This window comes from Alexandromys fortis, unplaced genomic scaffold (assembly GCF_014885135.2).
Source record: "Alexandromys fortis isolate MF-2015 unplaced genomic scaffold, M_Fortis_MF-2015_v1.1 scaffold_93, whole genome shotgun sequence".
NCBI classification, from domain to species: Eukaryota; Metazoa; Chordata; class Mammalia; order Rodentia; family Cricetidae; genus Alexandromys; species Alexandromys fortis.
In genome coordinates, this window is record NW_026067970.1 from 7,489,810 (window position 1) to 7,513,664 (window position 23,855).

The window sequence follows — 23,855 nt, forward strand, 5'->3', positions numbered from 1 at the left end:
CCAATAATTCTCTTAATTCTCTATTAGGTTTCTGTCTGATTGACCTGTCCATTGGAGAAAGAGGTGTATTGAAGTCTCCTACTATTAGTGTGTGTGGTTTGATGTCTGCCTTGAGTTCTAGTAATATTTCTTTTACATATGTGGGTGCTTTTATATTAGGGGCATAGATATTCAGGATTGAGACTTCATCCTGATGAATTGTTCCTGTTATGAGTATAAAGTGTCCATCTCGATCTCTTCTGATTGACTTTAGTTTGAAGTCAGTTTTGTTAGAAATTAGTATGGCCACACTGGTTTTTTTCTTAGGACCATTTGGTTGAAAGACCTTTTCCCAACCCTTTACTCTGAGTAGATGCCTGTCTTTGTGGTTGAGATATGTTTCTTGCAAACAGCGGAATGTTGGATCCTGTTTTCGTATCCATTCTCTTAGCCTGTCCCTTTTTATGGGTGAATTAAGGCCTTTAATATTAAGTGATATTAATGACCAGTGGTTGTTTACTCCGGTTATTCTTATTGTTTTTGGTAGTAGAGTTTGTGTGTTTCCCTTCTTTGAGTTGTGCTGGTGAAGGTTCGCTAGATGCCAGAGTTATTGTGGGCAGTGTTGGCAATGCTGGATTCCTTAGGTTGTGATTTTCCTTCTTTTATTTTTCTGTATGGCTGGATTTGTGGCTACGTATTATTTAAATTTGTTCTTATTTTGGAATGTCTTGTTTTCTCCATTGATAGTGAATAATAGCTTCGCTGGGTATAGTAGTTTGGGTTTGCATCCATGGTCTCTTAGTTTTTGCAGTACCTCCATCCAGGACCTTCTAGCTTTCATGGTTTCCATAGAGAAGTCAGGTGTAAGTCTGATCGGTTTACCTTTATAAGTTACTTGCCCCTTTTCCTTTGCAGCTCTTAATATTCTTTCTTTAACCTGTATATTTTGTGTTTTGGTTATTATATGGTGAGGGGATGTTTTTCTTTGATCCAGTCTGTTTGGTGTTCTGTATGCTTCTTGAATATTCAAAGGAATATCTTTCTTTATGTTGGGAAAGTTTTCTTCCATAATTTTGTTAAAAATATTTTCTGGGGCTTTGAGCTGTGACTCTTCTTCTTCTATTCCTAGTATTCTTAGGTTTGGTCTTTTTATTGTGTCCCATATTTCCTGAATGTTTTGTGATGAGTATTTGTTGGGTTTGCTGTTTTCTTTGATCAGTGCATTTATTTTCTCTATGGTGTCCTCAGAATCTGAGATTCTTTCTTCTATCTCTTGTATTCTATTGATTATGCTTGTTTCTGTAGACTCTGCTCGTTGACCTAGATTTTCCATATCCAGTTGGTCCTCAGTTTGTGTTTTCTTCCTTGCTTCCATTTCCCTTTTCAATTCTTGAACTGTTTCTGTTACCTGTTTGATCGTTATTTCTTGGCTTCCCAGGGTATCTTGTACGTATTTACTCATTTCTTCAAACTTTTTGTTATACTTCTCATCCAATTCTATAAGGGCTTTTTTTACATGTTGTTTAAGGGACTCTATTGCTTTCATAAAGTCAATTTTTCCACTTCTTCTGTGTTAGGGTGTTCAAGTCCTTCTGTTGTAAGATCATTGGGTTCTGGTGTTTTCATGTTGTTTTTCAGATTGTTGGGTGAATTCTTGCCTTGGCGCCTGCCCATCTCCTCCTATAGATGCTATCTAATATGTCTTTTAAAACAGGAATGGGTTTTCCTGCTGGCCAGGGGGCCCGCTTACAAAATGCCTTCTCTCTGTTTCTTGGGTCCTGCCACTGGCCAAGATCTCTTTCACTATTCAGAAGGGTCTTCAGGACCAGGACCAGGCTCCCCGTTTGCCAGGGATCTCGCCAACAAAAGGCCTACCCCTCTGCAGGCCAGCCACCAAAACAGAGGAACTCCCACTGCCCTCTGCCCCGAGCTCCCTATCCAGCGCCCAAACAGGCTAACCTTGGTGATCCCGCAGCCCTGCGCAAGGGAGGGGGAGTGAAGGAGGGCCCTGGGCGCAAGCTGGGATATGCCAGGGAGAGAGAGGTCTCAGCAGAGGAGGAGCAGCCCCAGCAGAGGGTACCAGCCCTCACAGGCTAACGGGGGGGGGGGGGTCAAGGTGGTCAGGGAATGCCCCCACTCCGTTTCCTGTGTTCTGTGCTGGCCAAGAACACTCTCCCCTCCCCACACGGGGTGGTCTTCAGGGACAGGACTAGGCTCACAGTTAGCCCGTGGACCTCGTCTGCTCACCGTCTGCCAATCAGAAGGTGTCTTAGGCAGGTGAGGTCAAACAGTGACACATCTTCATACAGTGTGATCAAATATCCCGCAATAAGCCCAGTTTTTAAAAAATTTTATTTAGTATTTATCGCAGGGAGGGGAGGTATTTATAAGCCATGGCATGCTGGTGGTCAGAGGACAACTGGTGAGGGTCTTCCCTTCTTCCACTGTGTATGCGTTGTGGTATCGAATCTGGGTATTCAGACTTGGCAGCAAGCATCCTTAATCTTGGCGCTCATCTTAACCTCTTTTTTTGTTTGTTTGTTTTTCCTTTTCCCCAAGATAGAATTTCTCTATGTAGTCCTGGCTATCTTCGAACCCACTTTGTAGACCAGGCCAGCCTCAAACTCAGAGATCTGCCTGCCTCTGCCTAACAAGTGCTGGGATTAATTCATGTACTACCACACCCAGCTTTCCTTTTGTAATAGAAATTTCTATTAAAACGGGGGCAGTACAGCTTTTGAAAAAAATTTATAGATTTCCATTCTGTAAAACATAATATAGCTGGGTGGTGGTGGCTCATGCCTTTAATCCCAGCACTTGGGAGGCAGAAGTGGGGGGATCTCTGTGAGTTCAAGGTCAACCTGGTCTACGAGAGCTAGTTCCAGGACAGCCACCAAAGCTATAGAGAAACCTTGTCTTGGGAAGGGGGGGGGGCATAATATACACCTCTTACTTTCTTCTATATTACTAGAATCCAAGCTGTTCTTCAATATTTTATATTTTAGGAATGATTGAACATGGACTCAGTGACTGTTCTCAGTATAGACCCCGAAAGAGTATGTCTGAAGATGTTGGGCTTCAGGAAAGTAATCACCCTGTAGATGATTTTATTTCTGGATCAACTTCTGATATTTCAAATACCAGCATGGGAACTGTCACAAAAATCATTTCAGGAAACCATGGAGGAGACACTGTCCTTCATACGGAGCAGCGTTGCTTCCAAGTAGAAGACAACAACAACAAAGAGCAGGAACCCAATGATACTGGCCGCTATTTGAAACTCCCACCTCGTCCATCTCCAGAGTCTTCAGAAAGTGACTGGGAAACTTTGGATCCTAGTGTTTTAGAGGACTCATCTTTGAAAGAAAAGGAACAGATGAGGTCAGACCAGACAAACTTATTTCAGAAAGACTCTGTGCCCTCAGACAGTGCTCCAATTACTGTACAACCTCAAGCTAACACCAGGCAGGTAGTCCTTATACCAGGACTCATTTCTGGTTTGGAAGAGGATCAATATGGCATGCCTCTGGCCATTTTTACAAAGGTAAAATGTAGTATCCTTTATTGAGGACATTAATTGTAACTTTAACTGTTTGAACACATTTTTTGGGTCTAAAAATTATCCTTAAAAACTGAAAAATATATACTGACTGTATAGTGCTGTTATGTCTATGACCATATTTAAAACTATGGGGAAATAACTCAGAGGTAAAGAGTTTTGAAGCCAGTGGGTAATGAGGCCAGCAGTTATTGCATTAGGTCTATTCTTGACTATTCAGACTTCTTTTTGAAAACAAAGAATGAACTGAAGTCATGAACAAGAAGTCTGCACAATCCTGACTGAACTTTAAATTTGTATTAAAATACAGTGCCCTAGCTATGAAGGAGACTAAACAGAAAACCACTTAAACCTAGAAGTTTAAAGCCAACTTAGACAGCATAGAAAGACGATCTTAGAAAAAAGAAATAATATAATTCTAAAAGCCTCCATTTTAGAACAAAAAAAGCCTAAATGTCTAATTTATATTAACTATACATACTTATACTTATTAAAATATATTTTATATACTTCATTTTGCTATGTATGTAATTATATCCCAAAACTATTTAATTGTTTTATGAAAAATCATTCATTCCAAGTATCATGATGTATATTTGTAATATTAGCACTTGGGAAGATCCCAAGTTGTAGATCAGCTTGGGGTACATAGCAAGATCCTATCAAAAAAAAAAAAAAAACCCAAAGAAACAAGAAAAAGAAAAAAAAAAACACCCAAAGAGTATGTTTGAAATAAATTGAGTCTTTGATTCAGGATCTTATAGCATAGTATATCATTTTTAAACATCATTACTGCATTGAAGATGACACAAACCAGTAACAATGCCAAGATATATTCTGGGACTGCTTCATTTGAAATGGTTTTGTTTTTCAAATTATTCAGGAGACTTTTTTTCCATTGTTATTTGTGAATTCTTTTTCAAAATGTGACAGAAAAAAAATCCATTCCATTTTTTACTCTATGCATATTTATTGTCCTGTATTCTAGGTATCATAAATTCTTGTCACCCTCAAAAGATAAATATGCCTTCCAGGTAATTAGAGCAAAGTCTGGTTTTTCTGTGTACATTACTCATCTTTTATTTATGAAGTAAAACTTTATATAGAAAACAAAGTAAATGGGTGTAGTGGTTGAATGAAAATTGACCTTAAGGTTCTCAGGTATCTTAACATTTGGTCTCCACTTGGCAGTTCTGTTTGAGGAAGTTTAGGTGGTACAGCTTTGCTGGAGAAAGTGTGTTACTGGGGTGAGCTTTTGAGATTAAAAGCCTTGTATCATTTCCAGCTTTCTCTCTGCTTCCTACTTGCCATGGAACATGTGAGCTCTCAGTTTCTTATCCCTGCTACCTGCCTTAATCATGGTGTTTTATCACAGCAGAAAAGTTGTCCTAACAACTTGCATGAATCTAAATTTAAGGTAATAGACTAATTTCTTTGACAATTTCAAAGCAATGTAATATTGAATCTGGCATTGTTGTTATTGATAGCTTTTAAAAAAATTTTTTTGCAAGTAAGAAGAGTTACCTATTTTTTAATTGATATTTATTGAGCTCTACATTTTTCTCTGCTCCCCTCCCTGCCTCTCCCCTTCCTCTTCAGTCCTCCCCCAAGATCCCCATGCTTCCAATTTACTCAGGAGATGTCTTTTTATACTTTCTACTTCCCATGTAGATTATATCTGTGTAAGTCTCTCTTAGTGTCCTCATAGTCGTCTAAGTTCTCCGGGATTGTGGTTTGTCAGACTGGTTTTCTTTGCTTTATGTTTAAAAACCACCTATGAGTGAGTACATGTGATAACTGTCTTTCTGGGTGAGGGTTACCTCAATCAAAATTATGTTTTCTAGCTCCATCCATTTTCCTGCAAAATTCAAGCTATCGTTATTTTTTTTGCTGTGTAGTAAGTACTCAATTGTGTAAATGTAACACATTTTCCTTATCCGTTCTTCGATTGAGGGGCATTTAGGTTGTTTACAGGTTCTGGCTATGACAAACTAAGCTGCTATGAACATAGTTGAACACATGTCCTTGTGGCACGATTGAGCATCCTTTGGATATATACCCAAAAGTGGTATTATTGGGTCTTGAGGAAGGTTGTTTCCTAATTTTCTGAGAAATCGCCACACTGACATCCAAAGGGGTTGTACCAGCTAACATTCCCACCAGCAATGCAAAAGTGTTCCCTCTTCCCCACAACCTCTCCAGCATAAGTTGTCATCAGTGTTTTTGATCTTGGCCATTCTTACAGGTGTAAGATGGAATCTCAGAGTTGCTTTGATTTGCAGTTCTCTGATGACTAAGGATGTTGAACATTTCCTTAAGTGTCTTTCAGCCATTTTAGATTCCTCTGTTGAGAGTTCTCTGTTTAGGTCTATACTCCATTTTTTTTTTATTGGATTATATGTTCTTTTGGTGTCCAATTTCTTGAGTTCTTTGTATGTTTTGGAGATCAGACCTCTGTCTGATGTGGGGTTAGTGAAGATTTTTCCCCATTCTGTAGGCTGTCGTTTTGTCTTGTTGACCATGTCCTTTGCTTTACAGAGCTTTTCAGTTTCAGGAGGTCCTATTTATTGTTTCTCTCAGTGTCTGTGCTGCTGGGGTTATATTTAGGAAGTGGTTCCCTGTACCAATGCATTCAAGTGTACTTCCCACTTTCTCTTCTATAAGGCTCAGTGTGGCTGGCTTTATGTTGAGGTCTTTGATCCATTTGGACTTGATATTGGTAACTCTTATGCAGGTCTGCGATTAACATCAGCAAGCAGAGCAGAAATAAATGCAAAATGTACAGTTTAAAGTGAACCAAATAATTTAATGATGCAGCCAAGGTTTGTATTGAAAGAGTTAAGGAAGTTAATGCCATTAAGGAGAGGCCAGCTCTGCCCTATAATAAAGGGAAGGGTGCCCTCGGGCAAGACTCTACCCAGCTAAACTTCAGACTTGTGAAAGAGGACCTAAGGCCTTTTCTGCTTTTAAAAAAGTCTGCTACTCCTTTAATCCCAGCACTAGGGAGGCAGAGGCAGGCAGATCTCTGTGAGTTCTAGGCCAGCCTGGTCTACAAGAGCTAGTGCCAGGACAGGCTCCAAAGCTACAGAGAAACCCTGTCTCGAAAAACTTAAAAAAAAAAAAAAAAAAAAAAAGGCTGCTACTTAATGTAATTAAGGGGACCAGGGCCCATCCCAAACTGGCAGCCAAACTTGGCAATGATGTCCATGGGGTGTTTACTTTAGAGGCATGAAGGTTATAAGAGTAAAGGATCATGGGTTCTCCCTCCCTGACTTTAGAGAGCTTCTAAGGCCAGACAGCTTGTGGTCTGCATGAAGCTGAGAAAGTGAAGTCTGATTTGGAGTGGAAAGCCCAAGCTGTTAGAGATGCCATAGCCATAGGGCATCTGCCAGGGAGAGCTGCATACAGGAAGTAAAACCATCCTAAACAGAGAGAGATATGTTACAGGCTGCAAAGCTAGAAGGGCAGAGCCATCTAAGCCTTTTGAAATTAAAGTTAACAACATCAGACATAGAGCTAAAGGATTTGACGTTTTCCCTGCTGGGGTTCAGTCTTGCTTTAGTTCAGTATTTTCTAACTATGCCCCCTTTTCTTGTTTTTGGAATGGAAATGTTATTCTGTGCCAATGTATATCAAAAGCATATAATTTATGTTTTGATTTTACAAGAGGTTACAATTAAGAGATTCTTCTGAGATTTTTATAAGAGACCTTAGACTTTTAAATAATGTTGAAACGTTGAAAGTCTATGCTGACTTAAAATTGGACTAAATTCATTTTTACATTATGATATGACTGTGAGTCCATAGGGGACAGGGAGTGGTGGTTTGAACAAGGAATGCGCCCCATAGCCTCGGGTATTTGAGCATTTGGTTCCGGGTGGTGGTTCTGCTTGGGGGAAGTTTAGGTAGTATAGCCTTGCTGGAGAAAATGCTTCACTTGGGGAAAGTTTTTAGAGTCTCACACCCTTTCCAGTTTGTTCTCTCTGCTTCTGCTTGCCGTTAAAGATGTAAGCTCTCAGCTTCCTGCTCCTCCCACCAGGCCTGCCATATAATGTCACTCTTGCCCACTGTAATGAATGCTCATCCATCTAGAACCATAAAGCCAAACATTGTATATCTTTTATACTGTATACTTCCTGGGAAATGCTGAGTTATTCATCTTCCTAAAAATGGTTCCTTTGAATCAGTATTGAAGAGTTATCAGAGAATGCTCTTTACTTATTCTTTGGCCTTTCTGTGATTCTGAATTTATTCTTTATTAGTTTCTTGATTAAACTGAGATAGTTTTTAAAGCTGAAATCTGAGAATCTTGGGAGAAAACTCATACCTCACAAATGACTAAGTTCAGTAAGTAGTCACAAATTGTGCTTTTTTTTTTAATTTTTTGAGAGAGAGAGAGAGAGAGAATAGATCAGAGGATGGCTGTAGAAATGTTTGTCTTTTACCATGTGGTTCCCAGAATAAGACTTAGCTCATCAAACTAAATAGTAGATACCTTTAACAGATAAGCCATTTCTCCAGCCCCTCAAATTGTAACTTTAATTTTGTATGAGTGTTTTGTCTGCATGTACAGGTTGGGTTTTTTTTTTGTTGTTGTTGTTGTTGTTATTGTTTGATTGTCAGCTTGAGAAAAACCTAGATGTATCTAGAACAAGGGAATCTTAACTGAAAAGTAAGGTTGGCCTGCAGGGAAGACTGAAGAACATTTTCTTATAAATGATTGTGACCAACCCACTTGAGATGCCATCACTGGGCAAGTGACCAGGATTGTATAAGAAATAGGCCTGAGTCTGGTCCTGGGGACCCATGTGGAGGAAGAAAAAAACAACCAAAATAAGTTATCCTCTGACCTGCACCTGCGTGAGTGGCACTAGCGTGCCCACACATATGTGCACGTACACACGACTAAATGAATAAATATAATTAAAAGTAAAAATAAAAAAAAAGAAAGAAAGTAGACTGGACAAGCCATGAGGAACAAAGCAATAAGCAACATTCTTCATGGCTCCTGCTTCATTTCCTGCTCCCAGGTTCTTGCCCTTATTTCCCTCAGTGGTTTGTGACCCAAGAGTTGTAAGGTGAAATGAACCCTTTCCTTTCTGAGTTGCTATCGAAACCCTAATTAATACAGAAATTGGTATGAGGTTCATGGGATTTTGCTGTGACAGACCTGACCATGTTTTGCTGAGGATGATAGAAGAACTTTGGAACTTAAGGCTAGAAAAGCTGTTGAGTGTTCAGAACTTAATAAGCTGTTGTGGGAGCTTAGAAATTAATATTGAGAGCAATGTGGACAGTGGAGGACTGGCTTGTGAAGTTTTAGAGGGAAATTTAAGTGACTCTTCAAAGACTGTAAGGTCAGTCTGTTATTTTGAGTTAAGAAATGTAGATCTGGTCATCTGGGGTAAAGAATCTACTACAATTAACAAGAGGCCAGAACCACTAAAGTAGAACCTTTACTTTGCTGGGACAGTTGATAGTGCTCAGCTGGAGCTAAAGAATTGGTTGTGTTTAGAAGACCCAATAAGAGTTTGGCATAGTGGCACATGCCTTTAATCCTAACCCTCAGGAGGTGGAGGCAGGTTGAATCTCTGAATTCAGAGCAAGTTCCAGGACAGCCAGGACTGTTACACAGAGAAAAACTGTCTCAAACAAACAAAAAATTGAAAGAGACTGACATCATCAAGGCAAATTCTGGAAAGTGTTTCCTCTGGGTCAACACACAAGCTGTGGTCCAGAGGGGGGATAAGGCTGTTGTGCTGGCCACTAGGTAATGTGTAAGAGTCTCCCAGATGGTACTGGTTGTCAAAACATGAAGGGGACATGGAGAGTAGCTGGGGATTAGCATGGTAAAAAGCTAGAAGAGACCAGTAGTGCGTGTGCAGTCTCAGGTAAAGAAGCCCAAGACTGAAGAGGTTGTGGGGAGAGTTGATATTTAGCAGAATATGACGGGGTCAGAGTCCCAGAAGAGAGCTGGAGAGAGGCCATTGGTGAAGGTGCTGTCTGTTTGTGGCAGAGACACTAGCATTTTGGAGATTCTAGTAATGTGATGAGCATCAAAGAGAGCTGTGGAGAGGCAGTCGTGGACCTATGAAACATGTTATATATGCTTTGAATGGTAGAACCAGAGAAGTGATGCTCAAGCCCTTTGGAGCCCAGAAGATTGAGTCCCAGTTGTCTGTTTCTGAGCTTTATACTGTGGGACTTTGGTTTTCCTTTGTTTAGATTGTGACTGTACCTTTGTTCTTCTCTTGAAATAAGAAAGTACTTATTTTGCCTTTTTATATTTATTTATTTATTTTGAGACAGGGTTTCCCAGTAGCTATGGAGCCAGTCCTGGAACTCACTCACTATGTAGACCAGGCGGTCCTCGAACTCACAGAGATCCTCCTGCCTCTGCCTCCCAAGTGCTGGGATTAAAGGTGTGCACCACCACTGCTCAGCGAGACTGAACTTTTAAAAAGATGTTGGATTTTTAAAGAAAACCTGGACGTTTAAAATATCGAAATGTTTAAAGACTGAAGAACTTTTTAAAATATTCTGTTTATATTGTGATAGTAATAGATCTTGGGGGTGAACAAGAAAAGTTATGATTAATAAGTGACGTATTTGTGTCAAGTTGACAAAGGGTCAAATGTCCTGGTTAGTTTTTGTCAGCTTGACACAAATCTAGACATATGTGGGAAGAGGAAATCTTGAGAAAACAACTCTGTAAGATGGGCCTGTGCACAGGTGTATAGGGCATTTTCTTGATTAAATATTGATGTGGGAGAGCTCAGGTGATTGTGGGTGACTCCGCCCCTGGGCAGGTGGCTCTCGGTTGTATCAGAGCAAGCTGAGCAAGCCTTGGGGACAAATCAGTAGTAGCATTCCTCCAGGTTTCTGCTTCTGTTTGTGCCTCCAGGGTCCTGCCCTAACTTCACTCAGTAAGGACCTGGGAGTTGTAAGGTGAAATAAACCCTTTCCTCCCCCACTTGCTTTTGGGCATGGAGTGTTATCACAGCAGTAGAACCCCTAACTTAGAAAATACATGTATGTGTGCCATGTGGTCCTGATATCCCAGGAGTGCCAGATCCCTGGAAAGTGGAGTGATAGACAGACAGAGAATGTGTACTGGGAACCAAACCCAGGTGCTCTGCACAGCATCCAGTGCTAACTGCCGAGTAGCTCTCCAGTCCTAGATTGTGAGTTTTTTCCAAAACCGTCATTATTTCCTGCATCTTTCAGAGCACTTTTTATCAGGAGGCAAATGAACTGAAGAAAAATTTTGGTTTTGAGGGTCAAGTTACTGCATTAAAGTGATGTGAATCTTGTCAATAAACCATGTTTAGCTGATAGATTTATGTGCTTTATTCCAGGACGGAATATGTGATAGACTCACCACTTTACTATGATAAGTAAACAATTTTTTTCCTGATTTTTTTTATTGTGTTGAATAAAACCCAATTTGTTGTTTAATCTTAAGCACTCCTAACTACAAATACTGAACCTTTTTGTCAGTAACTTTGGAAGATGAAATGTTCTTAAAATCAGATTGTCTTTAAGCTATTTTCCTTCGGGAGTTCTTTTACTTTTAGATTTATTTTTCTACATATAAGATTTTACCTGCATCTGTGTGTACATGCAGTGCCTGCTCAGGCCAGAAGAGGGTGTCAGATACCCTAGAGCTTGGGTGACAGGATTATCAGCCACCATATAGAACCTGCTAATAGCCTGGGCTCTGTTGTTGTTTTTGGTTTTTTTGAGAGGGGATTTTCCTGTGTAGCCCTGGCCATGCTGGAACTCAGTCTGTAGACCAGGCTGTCCTTGAACTTAGAGATTCGCCTGTCTATGCCTCCTAAGTGCTGGAAATCACAGCCATGTCAGCTTTACAGATAAGTTTTATTATGTAGAGGGTAGCGGTAATAGATTGCCAAATGCTTTTTACCTTTTCCTGAGAGCTGAGTTAAGAAATATGCAGAAGTAACAGAGGGACTGAGGAAATGATGAGTCTAGAAGCAGCTATCAAGCAGGGTACCCATGGAGTGATAAGAAGTGGATTGTAGATACCAAGAGTGGTAGAAAAAAATTAAATCATGCCTGTGAGCTTATGTTATGCTGCTGTGCACCTTCATGAGCAGAGAAGCACTGGGGCGGGGTAGGGGGAAGGAGACAGAAGTATTTTAGGGTGTGAAAATTCAGTCTTCCATTTCCCCCGATTTTGTACTGGAATCGGGCACGTCCTGCCATAGTTAGTGTTGAGCTGGCTAGAAAGGACTGGATTGGTTTTTGTTTAATTTCATGTGTCAACTTTTTTCTCCATTTACAAGTCATTTGGTTAAATCAGTTGAGGTTCCATAAAAACTATGATTAGAAGTTACTTCATTATAATTGCTATTTATCAATTTAAAACAAAAAATTTTAAATAATGAAATTTAATTATCTCAGCCATGTTTGGTGGCACATAACTATGACCCAGCTGGTAGCAGAGTCAGGAGAATCCTGCTTTTGAGACCGGCCCAAAATATATAGTAGGATCCCGTCTTGGAAAATAAAAACAAAGTCACTTAACTTCCCAACTTATAACTGAATATATAGAGTATTTTTTTTTTTTAGTGTTTGGCTAGTGAAGAAGAGATTAATAATATTTGTTTATATTATTCTACCCTGCTCTTTATTTTTCACTTATGGTAGATACTTTCATTGCCTCCACCTCTTGACCATTATGAATATTTCTGAGAATATGATATGCATATATCATATCTCAGTGTTGTTTGCTTGGGATTTTTATTTGTTGTAATTTGTGTATTTGTGTATATTAATTATACATGATAATTGTTCTTTGTTTTTTTTTTTTTGCCTTGTTTATCAATACTGTGTCATTTCAAATACAGATGTTAAGTTGTCCTAGATAATAGGAAGCCAGGAGTGGGTTTAGGTGTGAAATCTGCTTTTTGGAAAAAGACCTATATTCTTCTGCAACTGTATTCCAATACATCCCAAAGAGTTTAGCTAAATTGAACATCATGAAATGAAAAATAATGACACTATATTAAACTCTTTTGAACAGTGTTATCAGTATGTAATATTTCTATATAGTTCAATAGTAAAAAGGTCCAAAGCATCTGTAATAAAACTTTCTGCTGAGAATATAGAATGTATGCCTGCAATACACACAGCCCTGGATTCAATCTCTAGAACCAAAAAGAAATGTTTCCTAATCCATCCCTTTCTACCCATCTGTCTTCTATGATGGCTGTTAACATTACCAATGTCTTATTTCCTTCTGTTGATATTTTTTAATATAATTTTTTATTGAAAAAAATTTTTTTCCGCCTCCTCCCCGCCTCCCATTTCCCTCCCCGTCTCCCTTTTCCCCCCTCCTCCCTCTCCTCTCCCCCTCCCCCCACTCCTCTCCCCCTCCCTCTCCAGTCTGAGGGGCAGTCAGGGTTCCCTGCCCTGTGAAAGTCCAAAGTCCTCCCCGCTCCATCCTGGTCTAGGAAGGTGAACATCCAAACTGGCTAGGCTCCCACAAAGCCAGAACATGAAGTAGGATCAAAACCCAGTGGCATTGTCCTTGGCTTCTCAGCAGCCCTCATTGTCCGCCATATTCAGAGAGTCCGGTTTTATCCCATGCTTTTTCAGTCGCAGTCCAGCTGGCCTTGGTGAGCTCACAATAGATCAGCCCCACTGTCTCCGTGGGTGGGTGCACCCCTCGTGGTCCTGACTTCTTTGCTCATATTTTCCCTCCTTCTGCTCCTCCTTGGGACATTGGGAGCTCAGTCCGGTGCTCCAGTGTGGGTCTCTGTCTCTATCTCCATCCATCTCCAGATGAAGGTTCTATGGTGATATGCAAGATATTCATCAGTTTGGCTATAGGATAGGGTCATTTCAGGTTCTCTGTCCTCAGCTGCCCCAGGAACTAACTGGGGACATCGCCCTGGGCACCTGGGAGCACCAACTTCTGTTGATATTTTATGGCATAAGGAAATGCATAGAGTTTTGTGGTTCTGCTTCTTCCTCCAGATCGCCGGTGCATTGGTTCATGAGGGTGGAGGGAGCAGGAGGAGAAGCAGGGAGCAGGGTTTGATTGGCTGTGGGAAGATGCTGACAGCCCTCTGAAAGACAGCTTTGGTGAATCTGCTCAGCTTTATTCCAGAGTATAGGAAATATATAGGATTGGGGAGCCTGGGGGCAAATCCTAATTTGCCTTAGGTGACACGGTCCTATCATAAGGCTTTGTACAAGGCTGCAGGATCCTATCGCAAAGTTCCTGGCACAAGTCTGTGTGCTGCAGGGGAGGCTTCTAGCAGGAAACCCTAGAGATAAACAGGCCTGCCAGACAGCTTTCAGATAAGGTTCAGGAAGCTGTAGGCCCAGGGACATTATCCAGATAAGGGCAGGTAGAGAACAAGTCTTGCTGGGGGAGGGGGTGGGAGTCCCCCTGTCCCTGAGCTTTGGAAAAAAGCTGCCAGGCCTTCCCACAGATTTTCCTCACCCCTTTCACACGAATAATGGCAGTCTGTGCCCATCCTTTTCAACCCCTTAATCACTTTTATATTACATTTCTGGGAGTTGAACTCTATCACTTTTGATGATTTAAGAATGTTATATGACTAGAAATTTACTCCACTCTTCATGAAGTTATAATGCTATATTAAATAACTTAAAATATATCAACAGATGAGCAGGTATGTCTGCAGAATAAATTTAGGTAAACTACTGGGCAGAAGACTTTGTGTGTGTGTGTGTGTGTGTTTTCAAGGTTCATTGTAAGTAACTCAGTTAAAATAGACGCAGAAAGGAAAATAGAACCTGTTGCTGAAAGATTCTGAATTAGAATAGGTTTTCAGTAAATGTTATGATTTATGTTCTACATAAGGCTAAAAATAAAATTGAACACTTCTGCCCTACCTCCATGCACAAATCATTACCACTGACCTCAACTTTAGCTCGGGGTTGTGTAGTGTTGGGCTGGCTTTTGCTTGGTTGGTTTGCACACTTAAATGCCTGCTGAGGGTTAGTGATTTAACTAATTTTAAGGAAGTGCTATTTCAAAAGGAAATTAAATACAGATACTGTAGGTGTAACTTGTGTTTTAACTAGTTTGTAGCAAATATTTTGACATATTTTTGCAACTGAACAATAAATGGGATGCTTTGCTATTCTCATTGCACCTTGGTGGCTGTGTACAGAGGTTTGTGTTAAAATTCTTAACTGCTTCCTAGTAAACAACATACTTTTTCATGGATGTAATACTTTTAATTTCCTAAATTAAAAAAAAATCAGATTTTATTTAAATTGAACTAAAAATAAAGTGACCAAGTAAGACAGCCTTGCCAGGGGTTTGACAGTTTGTGAAGCAAGTTACTGGACTTACTGCAGTCAAGGCAAGACATTCCTCTGTGAATATTATTTTAGTGAGTCAAAGATGAACTAGACAGGCAGGGGAAAATGAACATTTCTTTTACTCTTTGCTCTTCTGCTTTTAGCTTGAAAAGAGAAGTAGCTGAGTTTTGGGGTTTTTTTTGACTTGTCTATTTCCTGTTGCTCTTGTAATCCATAGGGATATCTGTGTTTGCCTTACATGGCATTGCAGCAGCATCATCTTCTCTCTGATGTCACTGTTCGGGGATTTGTGGCTGGAGCTACTAACATCCTTTTTCGACAACAGAAGCACCTCAGTGACGCCATTGTGGAAGTATGTTTATGTCTAAGTGTATGCACTTGGCCTGCTGACTCACTTACTTCTTTCCTAAATATAATTATGAAGCCGTAATAACAGCACTAATAAAAATAATGTTTTCTGTATTCCAGTAATTTTAATTATATCTTTTTGTCTGTTTTGGGTTTATTTCTTTTGTTTTGTTTTAAATCAGGGTCTCTGTGTAGTCCTGGCTGGCCTGGAACTCAGAGATCTGCCTGCCTCTGCCTCCCAAATGTTGGGATTAAAGGTGAACCTCATTATGCCTCCTTACTTTATTTAACTGTTCTGACTTTCCTAATAGCCCTATAAGATAAGTACTGTCTATATTTTGCACATACATAAGCTAAGGCACACAAGTTAAGTGATTTTTTTTCCCCATTCTCAAACACTGGTAAATGCTTGAGCAAGGATTTCAGCCTGAGTGAACCAGACCTATCATGGTCTCCGTGCCTTATTAAAATGTGAAATCTTTTCAAAATAATTTAAACACATATTCTACTTAATATGTTCCTGATGTTAAGGAAGTTCAGAGTAGATATTTGATACCTTATCAATATCACTAAATTTTTTGTTGTTTTTCAAAACAGAGTTTCTCTGTGTATCTTTGGAGCCTGTCCTGGAACTAGCTCTGTAGACCAGCCTGACCTCAAAATCACAAAGATCCACCTGCCTCTGCCTCCCGAGTGCTGGGATTAAAGGCGGCAAATGTTGGGATTTTTAACTTCATTAAGGTTTTTATAATTACTGACAGAAATTTCATACTTTATGGGGAAATGGTTGAAATATAACCGTTTAAAAATCCAGCTTTCAAAATTATATTATTATCCCAAATTTGAGTGAGGGGGAAAACACTATATACCAGATAGGAGGGCACAGGTGAGAGAACCACAGAGTGCTTTAACATTCAGAAGTCACTAGATAGATATTTTATTATTTCATTCAAAATTAACCTGTTGGGGGTTGGTATATTGGTATAGTGGTTGCTAAGTATGCCTAAAGTCCTAAATTTAATCACCAGCAGCTAAAGAACAAAGCAAACCTCGCAAGTACATAAAGTGTTACGTATTTAAAATATCTTGAAGTATCCAAGCCCTCAAAATGGAAAATTTTAAAGGACTTACAACTAAGTTTTTTTTCTGTGTTATTATAAGGGCAGGTTTCATTGTGTATATATCTATATTTCCTCAAATATTTAACCAAAGATTTCTAAAGGGGTGAATTACTTTTATAGTTCAAAGTTATGTTCTTATTTGCACTTGTATTTTCTTTCTGAAGTCATCCTTTTTAAAGACTTACTTGTATGTGCTTATTTTGCTTGCATACGTGCACACCTGGTACCTGTGGAGGTCAGAAGTGAGTGTCAGATCCCCTGGAACTAAAGTTACCCATGGATGTAAGCCACCATGTAGGCGCTGTCAAGCAAGCCCAGATCCTCTCCATGAGCCGCAAGTGCTCTCAGTCAACTATACTCCGCTCTCCATATTTTCTAAAAATAAAAAGGCATTTTTTATAGAAATAGAGAAAGTACATAGAAGCGTCAGTGTAAAAACCTGACTCTTAGACTTATCTTTGAGAATACTGTTACATTTTTATTTTCTTTTTTCTTTTCAACTCCAGTTCCCCAAAGTTTTCTTTTTAAGATGTGGCATGGATATCCGTGTGAGTATCCCAGCTCTGACTTGTCCCTGGGTACTGTTCTAGGTAGAAGAAGCACTGATCCAGATCCACGATCCAGAACTTAGGAAGCTGCTTAACCCAACCACTGCAGACCTGAGGTTCGCAGATTACCTAGTGAGGCACGTGACTGAGAACCGGGATGATGTCTTCCTGGATGGCACAGGCTGGGAGGGAGGTGATGAATGGATCCGGGCCCAGTTTGCAGTCTATATCCATGCTCTGCTGGCTGCTACACTGCAGTTAGGTAAGCAGCACACAGCCACATTTCTTCCTATAAATTTTCATGTTCTGATGCTTATGGATATTTTGGGTTGCATAAAAGAGATATTCGTTATAGAAAATCACCTGTTATACAGATGTGACAACTATGGCATTTTGAGTACTTGATCCAAAATGCCAAACCCTTTTCTTTCATTTGTTTTGGACTTTGGTTTTATGGTTTACAGTAGTCTTTACAAAGATGAGTCTATTTAAGCATGTTCTCTGACCATTCTTTTTTTTAATTATTATTAAATTTTACTCCTTTTGCGGGAGGAGTTTTAAGACAAAGTTTCTCTATGTATGTCTCTGGCTGTCCTGGAACTCACGCTGTAGACCAGGCTGACCTCAAACTCAGGGAGATCCACCTGCCTCTGACTCCCTGGGTGCTGGGATTAAAGGTGTGTGTGCGCCACCACCGCCCGGCAGTTTTACTCTTTTTTATGATAGAAACATGAACATGTGTTAAGTCAATATTAATTGTTTTCTCCAACTTGAGTACTGACTATTTTGTATCAAGGGGAATGATGGCATTTGGCCGTTGTTTATAAACTGCTTACACATTTTCAGGTTCTGAAGAAATTTTTTTTTTCTGAAGAAATATTTTTAAAGAAAATGTTACAAATCATATTCTGAATGTCTAAACCTTCAAAGTTTTAACCCATTCTAAAAAAAAAATTATTTTTTCTGCCTGGGTAAAACTACTTCATTTTACTTAGAAAATAATATGAACCAAAAGTGGAACGTAGCAATGAGCGTTTCTACCCTGGAACTCTGGCAAATACTTGTTGCAAAAGTAGACTTCAAAATATTTTTCATTTGTCATTACTGAAAAATGACATTACTTTTTTTAAAAACTAGCAACGAGATATATGCAGCATGCAGTTTACCTTTTCGTAATACCTTGTGAAAGTGCGTGTCCACAGTGTTGTGTTATTTGTGGTCTTGTCATTCCCACCTGCCAGGGTGGTTTAAATCCAGGTTTCAGTGATGTCCTTCATTATAAAGCAAAACTAGTGATCAATTTCTCATTTATTAGTTGAGTTTTTTAAGTGTCTGTCACCTCTACAAATATAGGAGCAGAGGCATCAAAATTAAATCTTGTAATTTAAATTTACTTACTAATCAAAAAAAGAAACCCAGATAGCCACCAGGTTTTTTTACTTCATGAGTAATCAACTTAAAAAAAATAAATTAATACTTGTAAGGTCTGTTCTGAACACTTTATAGCTAATTTTATAGCTAATATTCTTTTTTTAAAAAAATGGTTTCTCTATGTATCCCTGATAGTCCTGGAACTCACTCTGTCGACCAGGCTGGCCTCAAATTCAGAGATCCACCTGCCTATGCTTCCCACATTTCTGGGATTAAAGGCATGCACTACCACTGCCCAGCTCATTTTGTAGCTAGTAATTAGTTTTTACCTTAACAATAATCTTAGATATTCTGATTTAAAGTCCTGCCTTGCTCATTCATCTGGTTGAGAGGCTTCTGTTGCCTGACTCAAGTCCATTCTCAAGCACAATCGGGTGGAGTGTGAACTTCAGAAATACTTTGTGGAAGCATACCTTTATGCTGTAGATGGAACCGTGTGTCTCCTAGTCCTTTCCTAGTAACAAAAGCTACTTGCATTTCACCTTCAAAGCAAAAACACAGCAGACATGATGGCATGTGCCTCAGATATCACCTGCCTGGACAGAAGAAAGCAGAGACCAGAAGAGTCCCAAGAGTTTGAGGCCAGCCTGAGTACATAGCAAGACTTTGTCTCAAAAATAAAGTAGCAAACCTGTATGCCTGTGATAAATGCGAGGCAAGAGCTACTTGGATCAGTTCACCAGACCTTTTCCGTCCCTCCAGGCAGAAGTGCTCTGTGTTCACACTTCCCTATGGTATCAAGAAAGGCAAGAGCTGTTTAGCATTAATGTGAAAATCCTGTCTGTGGTAAGGACTTTTGATAGTACAGTGCTTACTCAAGCATGAAGCACCAAATAGTGAGACAAAGTCTAAAGAAAACGTGGGTAAAGAAGCCGTTTACGTGCTTGTTCTTAACTCCCTAGGCATTTGTGAAGAGACCCTAAGTGCCCTGCATAAGCCATTATGACTGCTCAGCTTTAGTTTTTCTTTAATAAGTAATATGATCCTTCTAACGGTAAAGGATCATGAAAACATTTTGGCATTGTAGAGAGCCTTGGGAAATGTTTGGCCCAGTCCTCGTATTTTCTAGTTAAGAAAATGAAGTTCTGAGTGATGAAGTGACTTGTTGAAGACTACACAGCTTCTTAAGAGGATTTCTGGAACTAGACCCAAGTCTGCTGACACCTGTAGGTTGTGTCCCCACAATGTGGGTGTGGGATTTCAAACTATGCTTTCACCTTTTGCGGTTACTAATCTTCATGCCCAGATGGCTGTGGTCCAGCTCAACTTCTTTTCAACCATTTACTTGGCAGATAATGAAAAGATGTTATCAGACTATGGGACAACTTTTGTTGCCGCCTGGAAGAATACTCACAACTACAGGGTATGGAACAGCAATAAGCACCCAGCACTTTCAGAGATAAACCCAAAGTAAGCACATCCTCTAGACTAATGGGATGGAAAGCGGTTGCTTTACAAACAGTCTTTCTGTTATTGAGACAGTCTCCCTATGTAGCCCTGCCTAAACTGGAACTCACTGTGTAGACCGGGCTTGCTTCAAACTTATAGCCACTTGCCTCTGCCTTCCCAGTGCTTGGATTTAACGTGTTTACCACCACTCCTAACTGAAATACTATTTTTAATGATACAAGCATTCATTGTATTTTGAACTTTATTTCTTGGTAAGAAATGGACAAAATCAACTTTATATTAAAAAGAAATACAAAATCAAATTTGTATTTGGTGCTATAGTTTATTGTTTTTAGCTAAAGAGGAAATGTGATTAACTGATGCTAGAAAGGATAAACACACACACACACACATTTTCCAATGTACAGACTAAACAGTATCAACTTGTAGATGCAACTGCATAGGGAGGTAGTTTCAGAGCAATTGAACACATCTATTATCTTCATAGTATCTCAAAGAAAATGAATATGTTCAACCCTAACTGGTGATTTTTGGGGGGGCTATAGCACAACCTGTATTATCATCTGAATATATTAAAAAGTCTAAAAGCAAGTGTCAGTTTAGTGCCATTAAATGAAGGAACTAAGAGTTCAATGTAGTCTGCTTGCTAACTACAAGGTCTATCTTCCGAGCTATGTGGAGGGAAACGTGAGCTGGTTTGCAGGGGACACTTGAGGTGACTCTACTTACAAGGTGGGTCAAGCTAATTGTCAGGTCCACAGTATGTGCTCCATCTCCATCATTGCATCTGATACTGTTAACCTGAACCAGCTCTACAGATCTTAATGCTAGTACATAGACTTAGCTAGAATGGGCTTTAAAGGATTATAAAATGGTACCTAGACAAAATGTATAATGAAACTAAAATTATGGAAGTTGAAAAGCAGACCAAAGTGTAGCTCTGCATTGTAGCACATGCTTGTAATCCCACACTCAAGAGGCTAAAGTAGGAGAGTTGTAGGTTGGCTGCATGACAAGACTTGTCTTCAAAACCAAAAAACAAGGATGATGCCAATAGACATGCTAACACAAAAGGGGGAAATCTGGGCCTTCAAACCCAGACCAAGACTACAGACAGAATGCTGAGAACAGAAGTCTTTCCAGGGAAGAGCCCCCAGACCTGAAATCATATACATAAATTAACATTGTACAGACTAAGGGGTGTGTGTGTGTGCATGTGTACACAATTAAAGAAATAGAGGTCATGAATTTGAAAGAGCAAGGCCATTTACATTGGAAATGTTGAATGGAGGAAAGGAAAGCAAGGAAACTATGTAATTATATTTTAATTTTAAAAAATATTTTTTAAAACTACATATAGAAAACAACAAATAAAGATACTTTGTTCTTACATTTTTAAAACAAAAAGGGGAGAAGATTGAGGACAAAGAGGCCTGTTTGGGTAGTAATTAGGCAGTCATGATAGTAGATTTTAGACATTTTCACCAGATTGAAAGTAGGAAGTGATAGTCTTCATTATCAGGAAGTGTAATTTGAAACATTCCAAATACCGTTCTTTGAGATCTGTGACACTTTTTTCAGCTCCTAAAAAGGAATCCTCTAAATTACCAAGCGTCAAACACATGCCACCCCTGAAATCAAGCCTTTTTGAAACAGGGAAAAAGACTGATTGGGGATGCTTTTGTGATTTTGCACTGTTTGGTATTGAATCAGGACTTTGAACATGTTAGACAAGTGATATACCAACTATAACCACAGCGTGTTTATGTGACTTGTTAGATTAGTCCTGAGATCTGTAAAAGGAAGACTTGTTCTATATGCTCACTTTGACCCACAACTCTTTGCTGTCATTTGAATAAAACTATAGCATTTTGTAAGAAAGTGAATTTCACTTTCTTCATAGCACTGGAAGAGGGACCCGAGTGTAAGACAAGAACTGTCTATTGACCTCGCTCTTCCAGTCTTTACAGGGTGACCAGGATTAAGGTACAGTCATCACTGTGGCCTAAGTCAGTTACACACCTGATTTCCTGGTGTGTTTTTAATCTGGATTAAGACTTGGACCCCACCCCAGATGAAGGAAGGGTGTTGTTAGTACTGTGTTGAGATAGTGTTAACACCCCAGGCACACATGTCCACCTCTAACCACGTTTATCCATTACACAAGGAAAGAAGATAGAGCTCAAAACTGTTGGGTCACATCTTCTAACGCTCGTATTAGGAATGATGCATGGGACCCCACTGTTGGTTTCAGTTCTTGTGACTGCTCTTTGCAGCTCTGTGATGCTCGTAATCTAAACTTAAGCTTTGTTTTACAGCCATCCTTTTCAAGGCCAGTACTCGGTGTCAGACATGAAACTCAGATTCTCACAGTGAGTACTCACAGAAAGTAAGGGAAATTATTCTGTCTGAGTATATGCCATGTGCCTCATTGCCGGTTGGGAAGTTTATCTTCTTGATGGACTTGTGTTTCAAATAATAGCCCAATGAGCATAACATTCTGTAGTTCAACAGGGTGCATTTTAAAATGAAAATGCTCTGTCCATACACAATAGTATGAAAAATTGGCAGAATATAGCCATTCTTACTTTGATGACTTGCTCTGAGCAAACCGTGTCTGTCAAGGACATAAATCTTTATGTCCTCACCTCTTAGCTCATTTCTGTATTCTTTTAGTATATTCTGTATTTACTTATAATAATATTGCTTTTTATTTTTCCAGTATTAATTTGGGATGATAATAAAGTGGTTTGGTTGTGGGTGTTCACAAATGTTTAAGATTTTTAAAAATTGTTTCTTTTCTTAGTTCTGTTCAGAACAGTGAACGTGGCAAAAAAATTGGTAATGTCATGGTCACAACCAGCCGGAATGTGGTACAAACAGGAAAAGCTGTTGGTAAGGCACACCCTCAGCAGAAGCTGCTGTCATATGTATCTATTTTCTGTTTTCAGTGTGTAGTTTGTTAAAATAAAGTTGTACATATTTGTGGATCATGTAATGATAAAAAGGGGCTTTTTAATTTTCAGTCTTAAAATTAAAGAAGGCATTTATGTTTTCCAAGTAGATGGGTAAAAGAGATGCTGGAGCGGTGACACCACTGGGGACTCACAACAACTGAAAGGACAAAGGAAGCTTGAGAGTAATTTTGTCAGCAGACTTGACAGTATAGGTGGATAGATTCCTTGAAAGGCAGAAACTAATAAGGAATTTTAAAACAAGAATAGTTCTGAATCTGCTGAAGAAATTAAAACTTGGTGCAAGGTTTCTAATTTAAACACATCCATGTTAGCTTCACTTTTTCTTTCTTTCTTCCTCCTCCTTCCTTCCTCTTTCCCTCTGCCTTCCTTCCTCTCTCCCTCCTGCCCTCTTCTTCTCTTTCTCTTACTCGACCACTTCTTCTTGTTTGTCAAGACAGGGTCTCACTTTGTAGGCCAGATTAGCCTGAAACTCTGGATCCTCCTAACTCAGCAACCTAGGTAAGAAATAACATAAATTGTATACAGAACTTTCAGAAAGTCGTGAATGAGCTAATACTTTCCACCTCATTTTATGAGGCCAGTATTAACCAGATACCCAAAGCTAGGTAAATCATTGCATATTACGTATATCTGTTGAGGGAGCGGCGGGGCTGCGTCCCCGGCACCCGGCCGCCTGCATGGCTTATGCCCCGAAATAATTACACGGAAACTGTATTCTTTTAAACACTGCCTGGCCCATTAGTTCCAGCCTCTTATTGGCTAGCTCTTACATATTGATCTAACCCATTTTTAATAATCTGTGTAGCCCACGAGGTGGCTTACCAGGAAAGATTTTAACCTGCGTCTGTCTGGAGTGGGAGAATCATGGCGACTCACTGACTCAGCTTTCTTTCTCCCAGCATTCTGTTGTGTTTACTCCATCCACCTAAGGGTTGGCCTATCAAATGGGCCTAGGCAGTTTCTTTATTAATTAACCAATGAAAGCAACAGATCAGAAAGAAATCACTCCCACATCATATATCCTCCTGTGCCTAGCTTTTGTTTCCACTTAAAAGGTTTGAAGATTATTCCTTGTTGAATCAGAATAAAAAAATAACTTCTTTATTTTCTCTTCTCCCTTTTTCCTTTTTTTTTTTTTTTTTTTTTTTTTTTT

At 39.5% G+C, this 23,855-nt stretch overlaps 1 protein-coding gene across 1 annotated transcript in view; it reads left to right on the forward strand.

Annotated features, from left to right (window-relative positions):
* Nucleotides 1-23,855, forward strand: part of Avl9 (AVL9 cell migration associated) — a 57,812-nt gene that overhangs the window by 26,151 nt on the left and 7,806 nt on the right. The window contains exons 10-15 of the mRNA XM_050155477.1: nt 2,985-3,523; nt 15,084-15,218; nt 16,926-17,145; nt 19,607-19,724; nt 22,043-22,096; nt 22,531-22,619. Of these exons, the coding sequence (XP_050011434.1) occupies nt 2,985-3,523; nt 15,084-15,218; nt 16,926-17,145; nt 19,607-19,724; nt 22,043-22,096; nt 22,531-22,619 (1,155 nt within the window). The remainder of the gene's footprint in view (nt 1-2,984; nt 3,524-15,083; nt 15,219-16,925; nt 17,146-19,606; nt 19,725-22,042; nt 22,097-22,530; nt 22,620-23,855) is intronic.